This window comes from Cannabis sativa, chromosome 1 (genome assembly GCF_029168945.1).
Source record: "Cannabis sativa cultivar Pink pepper isolate KNU-18-1 chromosome 1, ASM2916894v1, whole genome shotgun sequence".
In the NCBI taxonomy this organism is placed as follows: Eukaryota; Viridiplantae; Streptophyta; class Magnoliopsida; order Rosales; family Cannabaceae; genus Cannabis; species Cannabis sativa.
Window position 1 is genome coordinate 34,435,731 of NC_083601.1, and position 15,632 is coordinate 34,451,362.

Sequence of the window (15,632 nt, forward strand, 5' to 3'; positions counted from 1 at the left end):
TCTGAATTTAATTTAAATTAAATTTTAATCAAATAACTTCATTTTGATTTATTGTTTAGTTATGTTTTGGTTAAATTTTAAGAAAAACCTAAATTCACTAATTTAAGATGTTTTTTTTAATGGAATTAAGATGTATATTATGAAGTTATTGCGAAAATAAAATTGTATTTTTTTTTTTGTAAGGAAGTAATTTAAAACTTTGTTAACGTGTGTTGTTAAGTTATATTACCAACTCTTAACTAATCCCCAACAAAAGGAAAAACTTGGTTTGTAATATAAAGTGAAATTATGAGAGTATAGATATGTTTTTGGAAAGATCCAAGACAGGATAGCAGCAGCTCATAATAATTTAGAATTCCAAATTATTATACGTTTTAGAGTTGCGGTCAGATGTGATCAGGCGCATATTAAGTATCCTGGGCCCCAAACAATCTACACCGTTGAAGATCTCATCGAAAGGCTCAGACTCTGGTCCTATAGTAGAATCTCCGGGAACAATGACAGGGACGAAGAGGAACACAGAATTATGAAAAGGGAAAGACGAAGAAAATGTAATGTAAACAAAAAACAAAAGAAAAAACCCAAAGGCCTCTCTTCTCTTCGATCTCTTTGATTGGAAGTTCCCATAGCCACTCTGCAACGAGGCCCTAGAGCGATTAAGACAGAGAACCGAAAGAGATCTGTGCCTCCGCTTCGATATATTTACATTGGAATTGCATTAAAGGGTAAGTTTTGAAATCGAATGTCAAAGTCTTAGATTAGTGAATTCCAATGAAACTCAGCAAACCCTGTTTAGAGATAGATACACTTGGCTTTGTTCATGTTGTTGCTGTTTCGCTTTCGCCATTTCGATATTTGGGCTGTCATTAAATAAAAATTTCTTTTGTTGGGCTGTCAATATAGCGATTCCCACTACACCTAATAAAGTTTTGGAACTTTGCTTAGAGTTCAAGAGCTTGTGTTTGTGCATATGGGTCCTATAGATATTTGTGTTGCCATGATGGTAGATTTGTGTTCAAATGTATGCTCGTGTATGCTTCTGCAGACATGGTTGAGGATTTTTCTTTATTAATGTATATCTATAATGCTGTTTCAGATTGGTATTTGAAGCATATGCATGGATTTGTGGAAATACATTTCGGGTGTCTGAATGGGAGGTGGCTTTCGTAGAATTCCGGGGCTGGAGTTTATTCTTTGTTGTGGCACTCTTTGCTGACCGATATTTTGTGAGCCAAGGGTGTGAGTAGCAGTTTCTTTGTGCATAAAATGGCTGATGTAGCTGGTTTGGCTGAGGCTGCAGGATCAAGATTTGGTTCATTAGAACTAATTGGGAGAGGATCGTTTGGTGATGTCTACAAAGGGTAAGTGATTAATTATTACGGATTGTTATTACACTTGCATGTGATTAATTATCTGTTGCTAAATGATGCTGTATTTTCACATATTGCTTTAACTTGGCACTTAATTCCATGTCCCCACGCATACACATTTTGTTCCTGTTGGAACTTTTAAGAATAGGAAACTCAATGAAAAGGTGCTTTTACTGACACATCACACATACATGCACAAAAAGTGGGAATGGTACTCATTTTCATGAGTTTCCAGTGAGGTAATCAATGAAAAAAATGAGAGATTTGAATGAGGTTATGTAGGCATCAATTGGACCTTTGTTTAGGTCTTTGCATGGATGGAAATAGTTAGTTTGGAGCTGTTTTTTGGACAGTGTGTAGGATTTTTATCAAAAAGAATGTTGCAAGTTATTGGATTTCATTAAGTTTTGCCCAGTAAATAAGAGCTGTTATTGGATTTGAAGTTGGTTGTTGCTCAGTAGATAAGAGCTTGTTGGTCACAGAGTGCTTCATGAAGTTGGTTGTTTTAATACACTTTGAGTTCGTTTGGTACGCCGTATTACACTGTATTGTATTGTAATGTATAGTATTATATTATATTGTATTTTATACAATATTTTTATGTAAAACTATAAATGGTATTAACTTTTATATGTACCTAAATATATAATATTTTAGTATAAATTAAAGTTTAACATAGTATTATATAAAAATATGATATATAATCCAATTCAATATAATACAATACAATACTATACGACCTAATACGACGTTCAAAACGAGCCCTTTATGTCTTCTGGATCCAAATGCGCTATCTATCTATCTTTCCTGTTTTTTTTGGTGGAAGAGGACGCAGAGGATAGTGATGTGGTTTCAGAATTAGCATGTGCTGAATATTTCTTGAACATTGAGTGTTTTCCTTAGACACATTTTCTTTCTTACAGGTTTGACAAGGAGCTTAACAAAGAAGTTGCTATCAAAGTAATAGATTTGGAAGAGTCGTAAGTTCCCTCTTATTCATGTGCAAGATTTTACTCTATATTTTCAATGTCAGATTTTTGCTTTTGCTAATGAACTGGATTTATTTAAAAACTATTTGGTAAGGGTGGTGCCCTGTATTTTCGTTCCACTTTATACCTAGTTTACAATGATTGTTTCCCTCGGCCCATAAAATGCTGCATGCAGCTACTATTTCTTACTAAATCTTCAATTAATTTGACAGTGGCATGTAGTCATGCCAAAGGGGGCAAGAAATTATAACTAGATTAAATGATCTTATCTATTTTTCTTTTGATTATATTTCATATTTCTGCATTGTCCTGCATGATGGCATTCATTAGTAGATTTTGCTACACAACTGTTGATCATATTGATCTGCCCTGGTTGACTATTCAGTTAATGGCCCTGTTTTAGAGTCTACCAAACCAAGAAATAAAGAATATGGCTGGACACAACATTTAAGTGTTGGTCTCATCTCACATAATTTTTTTCTGCATGAAAATAGTTGTGGATGATTTTTTTGGAGTGTAGAATATGCTTCTTTCATCTAATATTTATCCACACCTTAGCTCTTCTAAAATACTTTTCTTCTTGTCTTCTTCAGAGAGGATGAGATTGAGGACATTCAGAAGGTATTACCTTCTGCTCTTGATGAGCTGATAATTTAATATGATGTTACAAAGGAATCCCATGGTTAACTTGTCTTAATATTGTGCCAGGAAATTTCTGTGTTGTCACAATGCCGATCTCCTTATATTACAGAGTATTATGGTTCCTATCTCAACCAGACCAAATTGTGGATAATAATGGAGTACATGGCTGGTGGTTCGGTTGCTGACCTAGTATGTTCTGTTGATTTGCTTCTATTATATTTCATTGAAATTATTTTTGCTTGTTTTTAAACTTGCATATTTATGTGAATGGAGAAACATTAGCTGTCAAAATTTGATGAGCTACATTTGGTTTGTCACATTACAATGATACAAAAAACTGATAGAAAATTTTTAATTTTGGCATTGTTTTTTGTTATTACTTTTTGCTTTATTTTTTGTTTGCATGTTCTGCTAATGTTATGATTTAAATACTGTATATTATATTCGTGAAGGTTAATGTAAATTATATTCTTCTACAGCTTCAGTCAGGTCCACCACTGGATGAAATGTCAATTGGTTGCATTCTTCGTGATTTGTTGCATGCGGTTGAGTATTTACATAATGAAGGAAAAATTCACAGAGACATTAAAGGTTTTCATCTTTTAGTTTGATTTATTTACTGTTATTATTGTTTACATAGGTGCTTTTAGGAGTAGCTTTGAATGTTAAATACATGTTTTTGGAAGTGATTTTTTGTTTGAAGGTAATATATTGATTTTTTCTCACAGCGGCAAACATTTTATTGACTGAGAATGGTGATGTTAAGGTATATTTTCCTGCTTAGATTATGTGTCAGTCATTACAATAAAATTCGTTTGCTTTTAGTCATCATGGTTACATTTTTTTATTGTTACAGGTTGCGGATTTTGGTGTTTCTGCACAATTAACTAGGACAATATCAAGGAGGAAGGTAGCATCTTTACCATGCTCAATCTCTATTTATGTTTAAATCATCATGAATAGTTACGAGTTGCAAAAGCTTGAGTTCAACTTAAGAATATATTCTTGTGTTCCCTTAGTGACTATTTTTATTATGGAACATATACCAGACATTTGTAGGAACACCGTTTTGGATGGCACCAGAGGTAATTCAGAATTCAGAAGGATATAATGAGAAGGTATATTTGGAAGCAGATTTTTGAATCTTTTTTACTTTTGTATTTTTTATTTTATTTTATTAGTGTTGTTTTTTGTGGATCCTCCCATGTCTCTCCCTCTACATCATTCTCTTTGCTTGACCATTAGCACTTTGGGTCTCCTTCGCGTGATGCAGGCTGACATCTGGTCTCTAGGGATCACTGCTATAGAGATGGCGAAAGGGGAACCACCACTAGCTGATCTTCACCCAATGCGTGTTCTGTTCATTATACCTCGAGAAAATCCACCTCAGGTAATCAATTTTTATGCCATTCGCTGGTTAACTGATTGTAAATATTTAAGAACAAGGAAATAATTTGTAAACATACCAGACAATACTCTACACAATAACGTGGTTTTTTTGAATTTTCATGTGCAGTTGGATGAGCATTTTTCTCGTCCAATGAAAGAGTTTGTTTCATTTTGCTTGAAGAAGGTACCTGCTGAGGTATGTCTTCTATACCTAAACAGCCTACTGCTGTTCCATTTCTTCGTTCATGTGTGAATGCATGTATGCTTAAATATGTCAAATGTTCCAAAGTAAGTAGCTGGTAAAGATCTCTATTTTTCAGTTTGAAGGATGCTGCACTGCTGTGTGCATAAAGATAAAGATCATGTTCTACATATTGAGGCTCATGCTATTGGGCTTTGCTTTTTAAATAATTTTGCCAAAAGTTGTTTCTTTTGAGTAATAGATAAATTTTTGTTCACTTGACATTAACATAGCATTTTGAAAACCTGTGTAACACTATTTCGAGACAAAGGAACTCTTAGATATTAGGAAGGTATTGATGATTTTCATTTTAGAGATTTTTGCAATTGTTCTTAGAATCATTCACTCTTCCTTTTTTTTTTTAGATTTTGAATTGTCACCTTCAATGAGTAAAAATCTATTGTTCTATAAAATATGCTCTTAGACCTTCCTCCATTGTTGGGCATGGAGATCAAATTTCTGATTTACTTGTTCCGATGAATTACAATATCTAATTAAATTAGCCAACATGTAAGCTTTTTGTTTGTTTCACCTTTCTCTACCTGCTTAAATTTCAGCGGCCAAGTGCCAAGGAACTTTTGAAGCACCGTTTTATTAGGAATGCAAGGAAGAGTCCAAGGCTTCTTGAGAGAATAAGGTGTGTATATGCATGTGTTTTGTTTGAATTAAAATTTTATTCTATGGTCATCCAAGTTTTTCTGGGCACTATGGATATTGACCTGGGTTGATGTTCAGCGACACAGTAATAGAAAAATGTAGAAGTTTAATTAGGAGTTGAGAGAACTAATCTAAAAATGCTACTAGAATATTTTTGGTGAATACTTAAATGAATAACAAGCCTTAATACCATTTTCTAAAGAGTAATTGATTCGAATCTCACTCGAATTTCTGATCCAGATGAAGGACCAAGAAATTGATTTTAATCTCACTTGAATTCCTAATCCAGACAAATGACCAAGAAATTGAGAAAAAAATAAAATATGAAGAATTTTTATTGAAAAAAAGAACTTTTAGTACAATCCTAAATAAACTTATTGCTATTTATGTTATCTTGGTTAACTCTCTCCTTGTATTTTGTATTAATTTTACTTGGAACTTTAGTAATTATGAGCTTGTTTACCAGTCCACCTATTTGGCTATTTTTGTTGTAATTCTAAAGGGTAATTGCTTCGAATCTCACTTGAATTCCTGATTTAGACAAAGGACCAAGAAATTGATTTGAATCTCACTTGAATTCCTAATCCAGACAAAAGACCAAGAAATTGAGAAAAAAAAATATTAAGAATATTTATTGAAAAAAAACTTTTAGTACAATCCTAAATAAACCAATTACTTTTTATGTTATCTTGGTTAACTCTGTCCTTGTATCTTGTATTTATTTTACATTGGAGCTTTAGTAATTGTGAGCTTGTTTACCAGTTCACCTATTCGGCTATTTTTCTTGTAATTGGATGTATGGCCATTCATACAACACATTTAGGTAGCATTTGGTTTGAGTTAATGAAATGGAATGGAATGGAAAGGAAACAATTTTCATTCCATTCCTTTGTTTGGTTGCCTTTTAAAGTATTGGAATGGCATTCCAATGGAATGCTCTTTCCACCATTTTAGTGGAATGATTATTCCATTTTAAAAATGAAGAAAAGACCATTCCAATGTAAGAAGAGAAAAAATTTAATGATTTTTTTATCAATTTTTTTTATGTATGTAAATTTTATTCCATTCCTATTCTTATTCTCATTCCCATTTCTATTCCTATATTTTCATTCTTCCCAACCAAACGCCACCTTAGCGTTTCAAGTGCTCTAAACATACAAGCAAAAATGACTTGGAGTTTTAATCCAAATAAAAAGACTGAATAGATTAAAATTAAACTACTACTAAGAATTGTGACAAATTATATGTTTTAATAGTAATCTAGATAAATTAATTACTGGGCATTTATGTCCTAAATCACACTATCACACAAGGGAGATGCGAAGTTTGTGCACAATATTCTGCACCTCCACGATTGCATTTCCAACAAACATCTCATACCATGTTTGATTTCTGCATCATAAATTACTTATTTTTACATTATTGTGACCCTGACTTTGTGTTATTGACAGAGAGCGTCCAAAGTACCAAGTCAGGGAAGATGCAGATACTATAGGAAATGGTCCTAAAGCCATAAGGGATACATCTGATACTGTGAAGGGTCCACGAAATTTAATGGAAGAAACTGTTCGAACTAGGTGGGTTTACTTTTTACTAATGATTTCTTGTGGTGCAATGCTAATTGTGCGAGTGGATTATATTTCCACTGTTGATTAGTTGTGAGGTCATTACTGGGGGACACACTGACTATTCCTTATTTGCAGTAATCATGGTAAAACCTTGAAAAATGCTGGATGGGATTTTAGCATTAGTGGGTCACCAAATACAGGTACGGTAAGGAATGTTGTAAAACCACCTCAGATTAGAGAAAGAAAGCTAGATCTTCTATATAATCAGGCCAGCCCTGGGAAACTTTCAGAGAGTGGAAATCAAGGGTTGCCTGCGTCTAGAAATACATACGAAGATTATTTTGGGAAAGATTCTAGAGATCAGGAATCCACTTGCGAGGATGTAAGTCTTTCTGGCTCACTATCATATTATACCATACAATTATATCTATATGTAAGTTTTGAACTGATAAATGGAAGGGTTTTTAAATAAATTAGATGGGAAATAACTGGCCCCTCAATATTAGTATATTCAGTCATCTCTTCTCTATGATTGGTTACTTTCATCTCTATTTCACGCTTAGACTCCTGCCCAGTTGCATGGTAGTTCCTTACTTTTGTTACCATAAAGATTTTGTGGACTTTGGGCTCTTGGTTCTACTCGTTTTTTTTATTATTTCTTAAAGAAAATAGTTTTATAATATGGATGAAAAAGAACAGATTTTATCAAAAGAACATATGTAAGAAAAGAAAAACAGAAATACATATAATAAAACACAACGATTGTTTCTTTTTGGAAAATTTTTATAACGTAATACTGAATACATATGATTCGACTGATCTGAGCTATCAAATTGCATTTACTGGCTGAACTCTTTGTGTTGACTGAAAGTTTAAAATGACTTTCAGTGCAACTCAATTTCAATTTATTGAATGCTTTCCCTTGTAACTGAATAGCAACTGAGGTGTTCTATTTTCAGGAAATGTCTGTGAGTGGGTCAGGAACTGTTGTAATACGAACTCCAAAGGGTTCCCAGTCATCTGCACATTTTCATGATCCCACCTCTTCGGTATGATGTCTTTACAAAATGTCTACTACAGGAAGTTTCTAACTTTCTTTGCGGTAATTGCCTTTTATTTAATATAAGCTATCTGTCTGCTGTTTAGTCTAGCAGCACATATGCTTCTTTTGAAGATGCTTCGCCTAGTGGAACTGTTGTATTCCGCAACCAGCATGATGATGACTCTCCACGTACTCCAAGATCTAGGCTAGGAATTCAAGAGAGAAGTTCGTCTGCCTCACTTGAAGACAGTGTTACAAATCTCGCAGAGGTTAATTTTTGTTTATAGATAATACAATCCTCTTCTTCCTATATTGATAACAGAGTAAAAACTATGTAACTGGGTATTTCCAAAATATGTTTTGCCACTGGAGTCTTTTCTTTTCTGAAAGTTTATATGGACACCAGACTTGGTTTTATAGAGATGAAACTATCATCTAGAATAATGAAAATTATATTTGGGTGTTCATGTAAACGCAGGCAAAGGCTGCAATTCAAGGAGGGGTCAGGAAAGGGAATGTTAGAGAAAGGTTTGCTTTGGGGAAATTCAATAATGATGGCCTGGAAAACAAACGGGAACACATGACAAATAGCTCTGATTCTTCCAGGTAATTGTTTTAGCTGCAAGCTACTGGTGTAATTGGTTTTAAATTTTCTTTTTCTTTTTTCTTTTTTTAAATTGGTGCTCCACAAACTTATTAAATGATTATTTCTCAGAAATTCACATGGTCATTTTGAATCACCAAAAGCAATTTCTAAATCCCGCCAAGAAAGTGATGATGAAGAAAATGCAAAAATTATATCATCCTCTGCACCATTGGCAATTTTGCTTATGCCTGCGTTAAAAGAGGTAACCATTCTGCAGTTTACACCGAGTACTTTTCTGTGTCAGAATTGAAAAACATTGTTCTCAATGTGTTTTCTTTTTGCTTCAATCAATGTTCCTTTTATTATTGTCTTTTAATATTTTAGTAACAATGTTTTGGGACTAGAAAATTCTACAGTACAAGCTCTTCTATGAAATTGAAACAAAATAGAGTAAAAGAAATATTTTGAACTCAGGCCCGTAACAATTGCATGTGAGTGACCCATGTTTTTTACTCACTGAGCATAAAATAGCTTGAGTTTGGGCTTCTACAATTCAGCTGCATTTAGAACCATGCTCGGGCTAAGGGCCTTGGCTGCTTGTTCAGACTATGATGAAATTTATGTGCATGAACTACTGAAATTAAATTGACTCCATGTATTGCACTAATGGTTTCTGGACTGGTTACATTTTATGCATTTGTGCTCAAGTTCTTTGAGCCTTTGATTAAATTTGCTGGGGGAAAGCTGTATGGTAATGTTACCCAAATATGTGATGTTTAGAAGAGTAGACATGAGAAGCTAACGTGCTACTTTACCACTGCTTTTGACGTAGGTCAATGCTGATGATTCAGAAGGGCCCATTGTGCATGCAGTTGCAAATTCTCTCATCAATATGGAACGCTTAAAACCAGGATCTTGTGAAGTTCTCATCAGCCGGTTGCTTCAGCGGTTATCAAGGTGCAGAAAGTTTCTCATCAGTTTCATGCCGGTCCCTTTTTTGTCTCATGACATGAAATATTTTTCAGTTTCTATAGACTAATAAGAAAAACTTTGCAGTTCAAAAGAATCCTCGCTGAAAGATCTGCACGAACTGGCTTCTCACATATTTACAACTGAAAAGACAGCTTCTGAAGAAATACAGAACACAATTGCAGAAGCTGAGAACAAGAAAAAACAGCAGAACAAGGAAATTCATTCAAATGCAAATTTAAGCTCGCTTGCTAGATTTTTGCTCTCAAGGTTGGTACAACAGTAGTTTTATAATCTTTATCTTTTTTAATGATTTTGATATAAACAATGAAAATTCTTCACCTGGTATAGATAAATTAATCACACAATAACTAGTATTCAGTTTCAGGTAAAGTTCAACATGATATTTGCCCAGCGATGTTAAGAAACCAAAAAATGTAAAGGGGAAATATGATACCCACTTGAGCAAGAGTTATGGTTTTAGTTATTCTTTTATCTGTCAAAGAGTAATATGGCTAACCTTTATTTGTAATTATCTGTTAGAATGAGTTAATTTTGTTCCTAAATATGATCCCTACTCTTATGAATGAGGCTTGAAATCTTACACAACACATGCCGTTTGTTCAAATGTTGGAGAAAACAAAACTAGCCTATTTGCAACTGTATAACTTGTAAAATATTGTGGTGCAGATGGCAAGGCCAAGTTTCAAGAGATCTCAGCCCAGCTTAAATGAAGTCGGAACGTGTCGTTGATATTTAGCGCCATCATCGTTTGTGCTATTATTATTATTATTATTTTTTATTTTCCTTTTCTTATTCAATGTACATAAACATTGTTAGAAATTGTGTAGTTATTTGTTTGATTGTTATTATTATTATTATTTTTGTTGCAACTTTTCTATCTTAAACAATTTTTTGGGGGGTTTTAAGGTGGCAACATCGTGGCTGTATAAATTATAGGGATTTTTACTATAATTACAATTTCAAGATTAGAATTTACTAAGATTTTATAACTGTCTTGTTTGAATCTGTTGGAGATTCAACTTATCTTATCTTGCCGTCATTTTATTCTTATTTTGGCATAGTTATTCATTAAAATGTGCCAGTCGGTTTCGTCGTAGAGTTCTTTATCCCTACACAAAAATAGCTCTGGAAAATTCAAAAATAAATTAAAATAAAAAATTGGGATTGAAAATGCTAAAATAAAATGTTTCTTTGAAAATTATCAGTGATAAAAAAGGCGTTCTTTATAATTTGGTAATTTTACTTCACTTCAGCATAGAAATTTGATTAACTGATGGGAAATTACATAATAATACAATTAATCATCCAAACACAGCAAATAAAAATGTAATTCGAGAATATCATTTAATTTAACAATTAAATACATAGGTTGTGCCAAACGAAGTACTACATGCTGCATTGCACCGAAAGGTTAGAAGATGATGGTCAAAAGTTTACTGACTTGTATTAAACAAAGAGCAGTACTTCTTTTAAGATATGAAAATCTGACAGAATTTGGAACAGCCCCCAGAACAACAAAATAAGCATGAGACAGTGAAGGAATGCAACTGATTGTTTGATCAATTGTATGCCAGAATTTATTTACTGTATTCTTCATCTGGTATGTCTTCATCACAGGTAGGTGATTGCCTTATGGAGCAACCATTTGTTGCAAACAGCAAACCTTGTATCATATAGCCAAGCATAGGTTCATTGAATATTTTGGCTTTTTAATCTAAAAGTTTCATCTTCCACGGGGCTGTTGTTTTGCAGGAGTCAGCTTCCGAAATGCAGCATGCAGAATCATGGCTATAAAAGATTTTTCATCAGAACACATCATGCAAAGTAGGAGTAAATGAGCAATGTTGAAATGTATCTTTCAATTACCTGCATAACTGATGCTCAATGCACAGAACAGAGCCATCTGAACATTTGAACCCATTAAAATAATTGCACCAACTGCAAACATGAGATGCAACTTAACTTTCAGGAATTATGAATACAGATTGTTATAATAATTATTGGAATTTAAGAACACATAAAAGATCCATTGAATATATAAAGAATTAACAGAAGTGAAATTTTTTCGACAAGCATATGAATATAACTGGCAAGCGATGGATTTCAATGGAAGGAAGAAAGAGAGAATTCTATTGCCAAGCAGGTGATGCAGAACAGTAGTGAAAGGAAAATAGATAGGGCAGGCAGAGGCAGAAAGGGTAGAGAAAGAGGAGGGAATAGGAAGAAGAGAGGAATGGAAGGAAAAATTGAAATTAGAGAAACAAAGAGGACTCAGTCGCATGTTTAATTCAATTTCAACAACAACAAAATAACTCAGATATGAAATTTAGTGAGTGCACCCTTCCTAATGTGTGTACTTTACGCCCGTAAAAGATTTTCAGCAGCTAATTTACCGGACAGTAAATTATCTAGATATCTGCTCTTTCTTCTGCAGTTAAAAAGAGCACTACAACATTTGCCAGGCTAAGCTATATAATTATCAAACTTAAGCTACTGAAAAAAGAGAGAAAGAAGTGCAAGAAAGATTAAAAATACAGGATAAACACAAAATTGCAACTAACTCACCACATTGACTAACACGAACCAAACAGAGTCGAGTGAGCGGATATCGATCCAATCTCCATTTCTCGCTGCAGAACTTAAAAACATCCCATAGTGCCAAACACGATACTAATCCAAAAAGGGTCATTGGCATCTGGTACCTGCAAGGTTCCCACCAAAAACAAAATTAGAAAAAACAGTGAAAGCCACTAGACACAAGTGAAAAATTAATGATTCAAAACTACAACTACCTCCCAAAGAAACATCAAAAAGATAGTTAAACGTAAGATGAACATAAAAGTACTTGGTCACTATTCTTTTACTAAGGAGGAATTGGTTTGTTGATGGAACCTGGCTTTGAATAAGTTGTCACTGAAAAATGTGAATCACTAATGACTGAGAAGCCTTAGCTCTATAAAAGATAACAACAATATATGTTGTCTTCATGCAAAATACTAAAGCATTTATTTAGCTTTTCCTTGGCATCAGGGATGGGGCTTGCTCTTAGTTGGACAGATATAATAGCTACCAGCTTCTTCATTCTGCTGTTTATAAAGGTGCCTCTTCTCATCTACAACTATTTGTACTTCTCCTCAATTCTCTTCAATTCAAATATGATCACATTAAAAGGAACAGACGGCTACTGCTACATACTTCACCTCAACCCAGCTAACATAAATTGACAGACTTAGAGGGAATGGCATTTTCAGAAATACCACTACAGATTCAAACTGATACCTAACATAAATTTTGAGATGTCAACAAGTCCATAGTTCCCTTAGACTGAAAAGTTTCCAAATTGATCTTTGAATTCCAACCTAGGCTAAAGATAATGGAATTGCAATTACAAAGATTAAACCTATAACAAACACGAACAAGATACCATACATCGTCCAAACACAAAATAACCATTACCAAACCTGTCCTATTACTATAAAACCAAATCATTTAACTCAATTCAGTTAGTAATAAAAAAAGAAACAGAAATCACATATTCCCAATTCTTGATTGAGACCCAAACAAAACCCAATTGTCAATTTAAAAAATAGAGGCAGAACTTACAAAGTACAAGCGAAAAAGAGGATGAAGAGAGAAGCATAGTTGCGTGCGTAGCGCTTGACGTTCTCGTGAGCCCTCAACCGAGCCTGGGAAGAGGAAGAAGGGAAAGAGTAGGAATTGAAGGAGCCAAGAAAGGCAGTAGTCCAGGAAGGGGTTTTCCCTGAGAAATCATCGCTTGAGAGCTTGGAGAAAGGGTTGATGGTAAAGAGAGAGAGGAAGGTGACGATGCTAGAGAAGAGCGAGACAAAGACGCCGGTTGCAGTGGCGGTTGAAGAGATGCTATCTGGGTTGCCTGCGGAGGAGGAGGAGGAGGTGTCAGCGGTGGCGGCGGTGGTGGAAAGGCGGTGGAGGTCGGAGGTGCGCTGGTCGAGGACTTCGATATAGCCGCTGTCTCGCAGCCAAGACTCGAAAGCTGCCTCGGGGACGCTAAGCGACAATGGGTTGGATGAGAAGACCATATTGCTGTTTTCTCTTTTCAACAAATCACTCGGTTTCGCATTCTCACACAACAACACTATCTCCTAATCCTTATTTCAAAATAGAACCATGGAATTTGTTCCACCAATACAACAACTTTACAAGAATTATAAAAAAAAAAGCTTAGGTACAGGTACAGCTGCCTAGACCAGCGGCTTCAAGAAAGTAATATTTCTTTTTTATTTATCTAATATATTCTGAAAAGTGAAAGTCTCCCTCCCAACAACGATGATATAATCAAGATTCGACATGTACGCTGGACAACAACGAATCTAATTTTTTTTTTTTTGAAGAATATGTTTGTTATGCAAATGATTATAAGTTAAAAGCTCATCAGAATTTTTTTCAATTCAACTTTAACATTAACATGTACTTAAATTATATATTTGAATTTGCCTGAAAGTTAAAAATTGAGATTGTTAGAATAAAGGATTTTTATTTAATTTCATTTAATTTTACTATTTTAGTAATTGTTTATATACTAAATCATGCTCTACAGATTTTGATATGTAACAAATTATGTCTCTCGAATTTTGACATGTATTAAATTATAGCTCCTGAACTTTTCGATTTTTTTTTACTAAAATTAGACAAAAAATCCTTAAATTCAATAATCTCAATAGTAAATGTTGAGGGGACATGATTTGATACATGTCAAAGTTCGGAAGAAAAAAATCCTAATTAGCCTAAATTAAATTTTTTTGATTAATTAAGACATCTTGAACTTTGATATTTATTAAATAATTTTTTTTTCTAAATTTTAATAAGTATCAAATTGTGTCTCCAATCTAAAAAATTCAGGAAATATAATTTAATACATGTTGAAATTAAGAGTATTCATAGAAATTATACTAAGCATAGTAAATAGTTTTTCTAACAAAGGTATAGTTAATGTGTAAATTTGTGTGTATCACCTATATTTTTTTTGTGTTTTCTAATATGTAAGTCACGTCGTGCTATAAAAAAATTTAGATCATATTGTGTCTATGCCAACATTTTTAAAGGATAATTACGATATTTTTATGTCATTCTTAAATGGGTAAATACCATTTTAGATTCTATATTTTATAAATATTATCGATTGGACTATCTGTTTTGTTAAATGATAAAATAGACCGTGTATTTTCTAAAATGATAAAAATAGGACCCTAAGTTTAATTTTCAACGACTTTTTTTTTTTTTTTATATAACTAACTTGAAGACAATTCCTAACACGAACAGATACAGAAAATATAAACAGTTTTGTCATAAAATCTTTAAATCGGATTATTATTAAATTTTATTTTGACATACCATTTTAAAAAATACAAGATTCATGAAATTCCGTATTTTAATATTCCCAGTTTGATTATTTAATTAAATGATTAATTAAATGCGGAATAATAAAACTGGTACTGAAAACAGTTTTCTGTAGTTACAGAATGCAACTCTGTAACTCCAGAGAAACCCAGAAAAACAAACAGTGCATAAAAGTAAAAACACACAAGATTTTTGTACGTGGTTTCAACAATCCTTTCAGATTGTTACTAGTCCACGGGGCCACGCCCAGAGATAAGATTCATTAGATCGGTATCAAAAATACAAAGTAATTGACTTATGCATAAATAGACTCCCTCTTATTGTATGCCGCAAGCTTGATGTATTCCACCTACTAACCGAATCTTGATAAAACTCCAAGTGCTCGAACTCCCTTCGATCACCTTGAAGAGTGCTTGAATCCTCCCGATTCAAGGCTTAAAGGCTATCTCCCGAAAGCCTATACAACCATCTCCCGAAGGTTGTGTGCTTGTATCCTCCCGATGCAAGACTTCAAAAGCAATCTCCCGAAAGCTTGTAAATACCCTTCTCCTGAAGGTGCACTGATGTTCTTCTTCGTTGTAGACTTGAATACAGACTCAAGACAATACAAACAACAAATAAACAGAGTAAGAGTAGAACAACTCTTCTCTACAAATCAAAGACTCTCTTTTCTAAAGATATGAATGAAATCAAAGATACAAGAGAGGTACCAAGAGAGGTACTAAACAAAGACACTCTTTCCTTAAGATATGAAAGCAATTCTAAGTGTATGAAAGAGA

The 15,632-nt window shown here is 33.6% G+C and overlaps 2 protein-coding genes across 3 annotated transcripts; one reads left to right on the forward strand and one right to left on the reverse strand.

Annotated features, from left to right (window-relative positions):
* The first annotated feature begins 258 nt into the window (after positions 1-258).
* LOC115705913 (uncharacterized) lies at positions 259-10,466 on the forward strand. 2 transcript variants are annotated; one of them, XM_030633388.2, is made up of 22 exons: positions 310-725; positions 1,097-1,361; positions 2,294-2,350; positions 2,953-2,980; positions 3,068-3,190; positions 3,481-3,592; positions 3,730-3,767; positions 3,858-3,911; positions 4,051-4,119; positions 4,275-4,391; positions 4,518-4,586; positions 5,189-5,268; positions 6,740-6,865; positions 6,992-7,056; positions 7,147-7,238; positions 7,816-7,905; positions 8,003-8,167; positions 8,377-8,504; positions 8,614-8,746; positions 9,317-9,441; positions 9,541-9,723; positions 10,144-10,466. In XM_030633388.2, exons 2-22 carry the CDS (start codon positions 1,267-1,269, stop codon positions 10,181-10,183), a joined length of 1,989 nt encoding a protein of 662 aa, XP_030489248.2. In that variant the 5' UTR covers positions 310-725; positions 1,097-1,266; the 3' UTR covers positions 10,184-10,466. The 2 variants fall into 2 exon arrangements, with proteins under 2 accessions (XP_030489244.2, XP_030489248.2); XM_030633384.2 differs by having other exon boundaries at positions 259-725; positions 6,992-7,238.
* Positions 10,467-10,796: 330 nt separating this feature from the next.
* LOC115705914 (PRA1 family protein H) lies at positions 10,797-13,959 on the reverse strand. Its single transcript, XM_030633389.2, has 4 exons — positions 13,081-13,959; positions 12,043-12,179; positions 11,344-11,415; positions 10,797-11,265 (listed from the first exon to the last, which is right to left on the reverse strand). Exons 1-4 carry the CDS (start codon positions 13,533-13,535, stop codon positions 11,201-11,203), a joined length of 729 nt encoding a protein of 242 aa, XP_030489249.2. The 5' UTR covers positions 13,536-13,959; the 3' UTR covers positions 10,797-11,200.
* Positions 13,960-15,632: the final 1,673 nt, after the last annotated feature.

Coding starts and splice junctions, on each gene's coding strand:
- LOC115705913 (XM_030633384.2), top strand. CDS start 1,267: ATGGCTGATGTAGCTGGTTTGGCTGAGGCTGCAGGATCAAGATTTGGT. Junction 3,191..3,480: donor GTGGTTCGGTTGCTGACCTA/GTATGTTCTGTT, acceptor ATTCTTCTACAG/CTTCAGTCAGGTCCACCACT. Junction 3,912..4,050: donor GGACAATATCAAGGAGGAAG/GTAGCATCTTTA, acceptor AACATATACCAG/ACATTTGTAGGAACACCGTT.
- LOC115705914 (XM_030633389.2), bottom strand. CDS start 13,535: ATGGTCTTCTCATCCAACCCATTGTCGCTTAGCGTCCCCGAGGCAGCT. Junction 12,180..13,080: donor CTCTTTTTCGCTTGTACTTT/GTAAGTTCTGCC, acceptor GGAACCTTGCAG/GTACCAGATGCCAATGACCC. Junction 11,416..12,042: donor GGTTCGTGTTAGTCAATGTG/GTGAGTTAGTTG, acceptor TCATGTTTGCAG/TTGGTGCAATTATTTTAATG.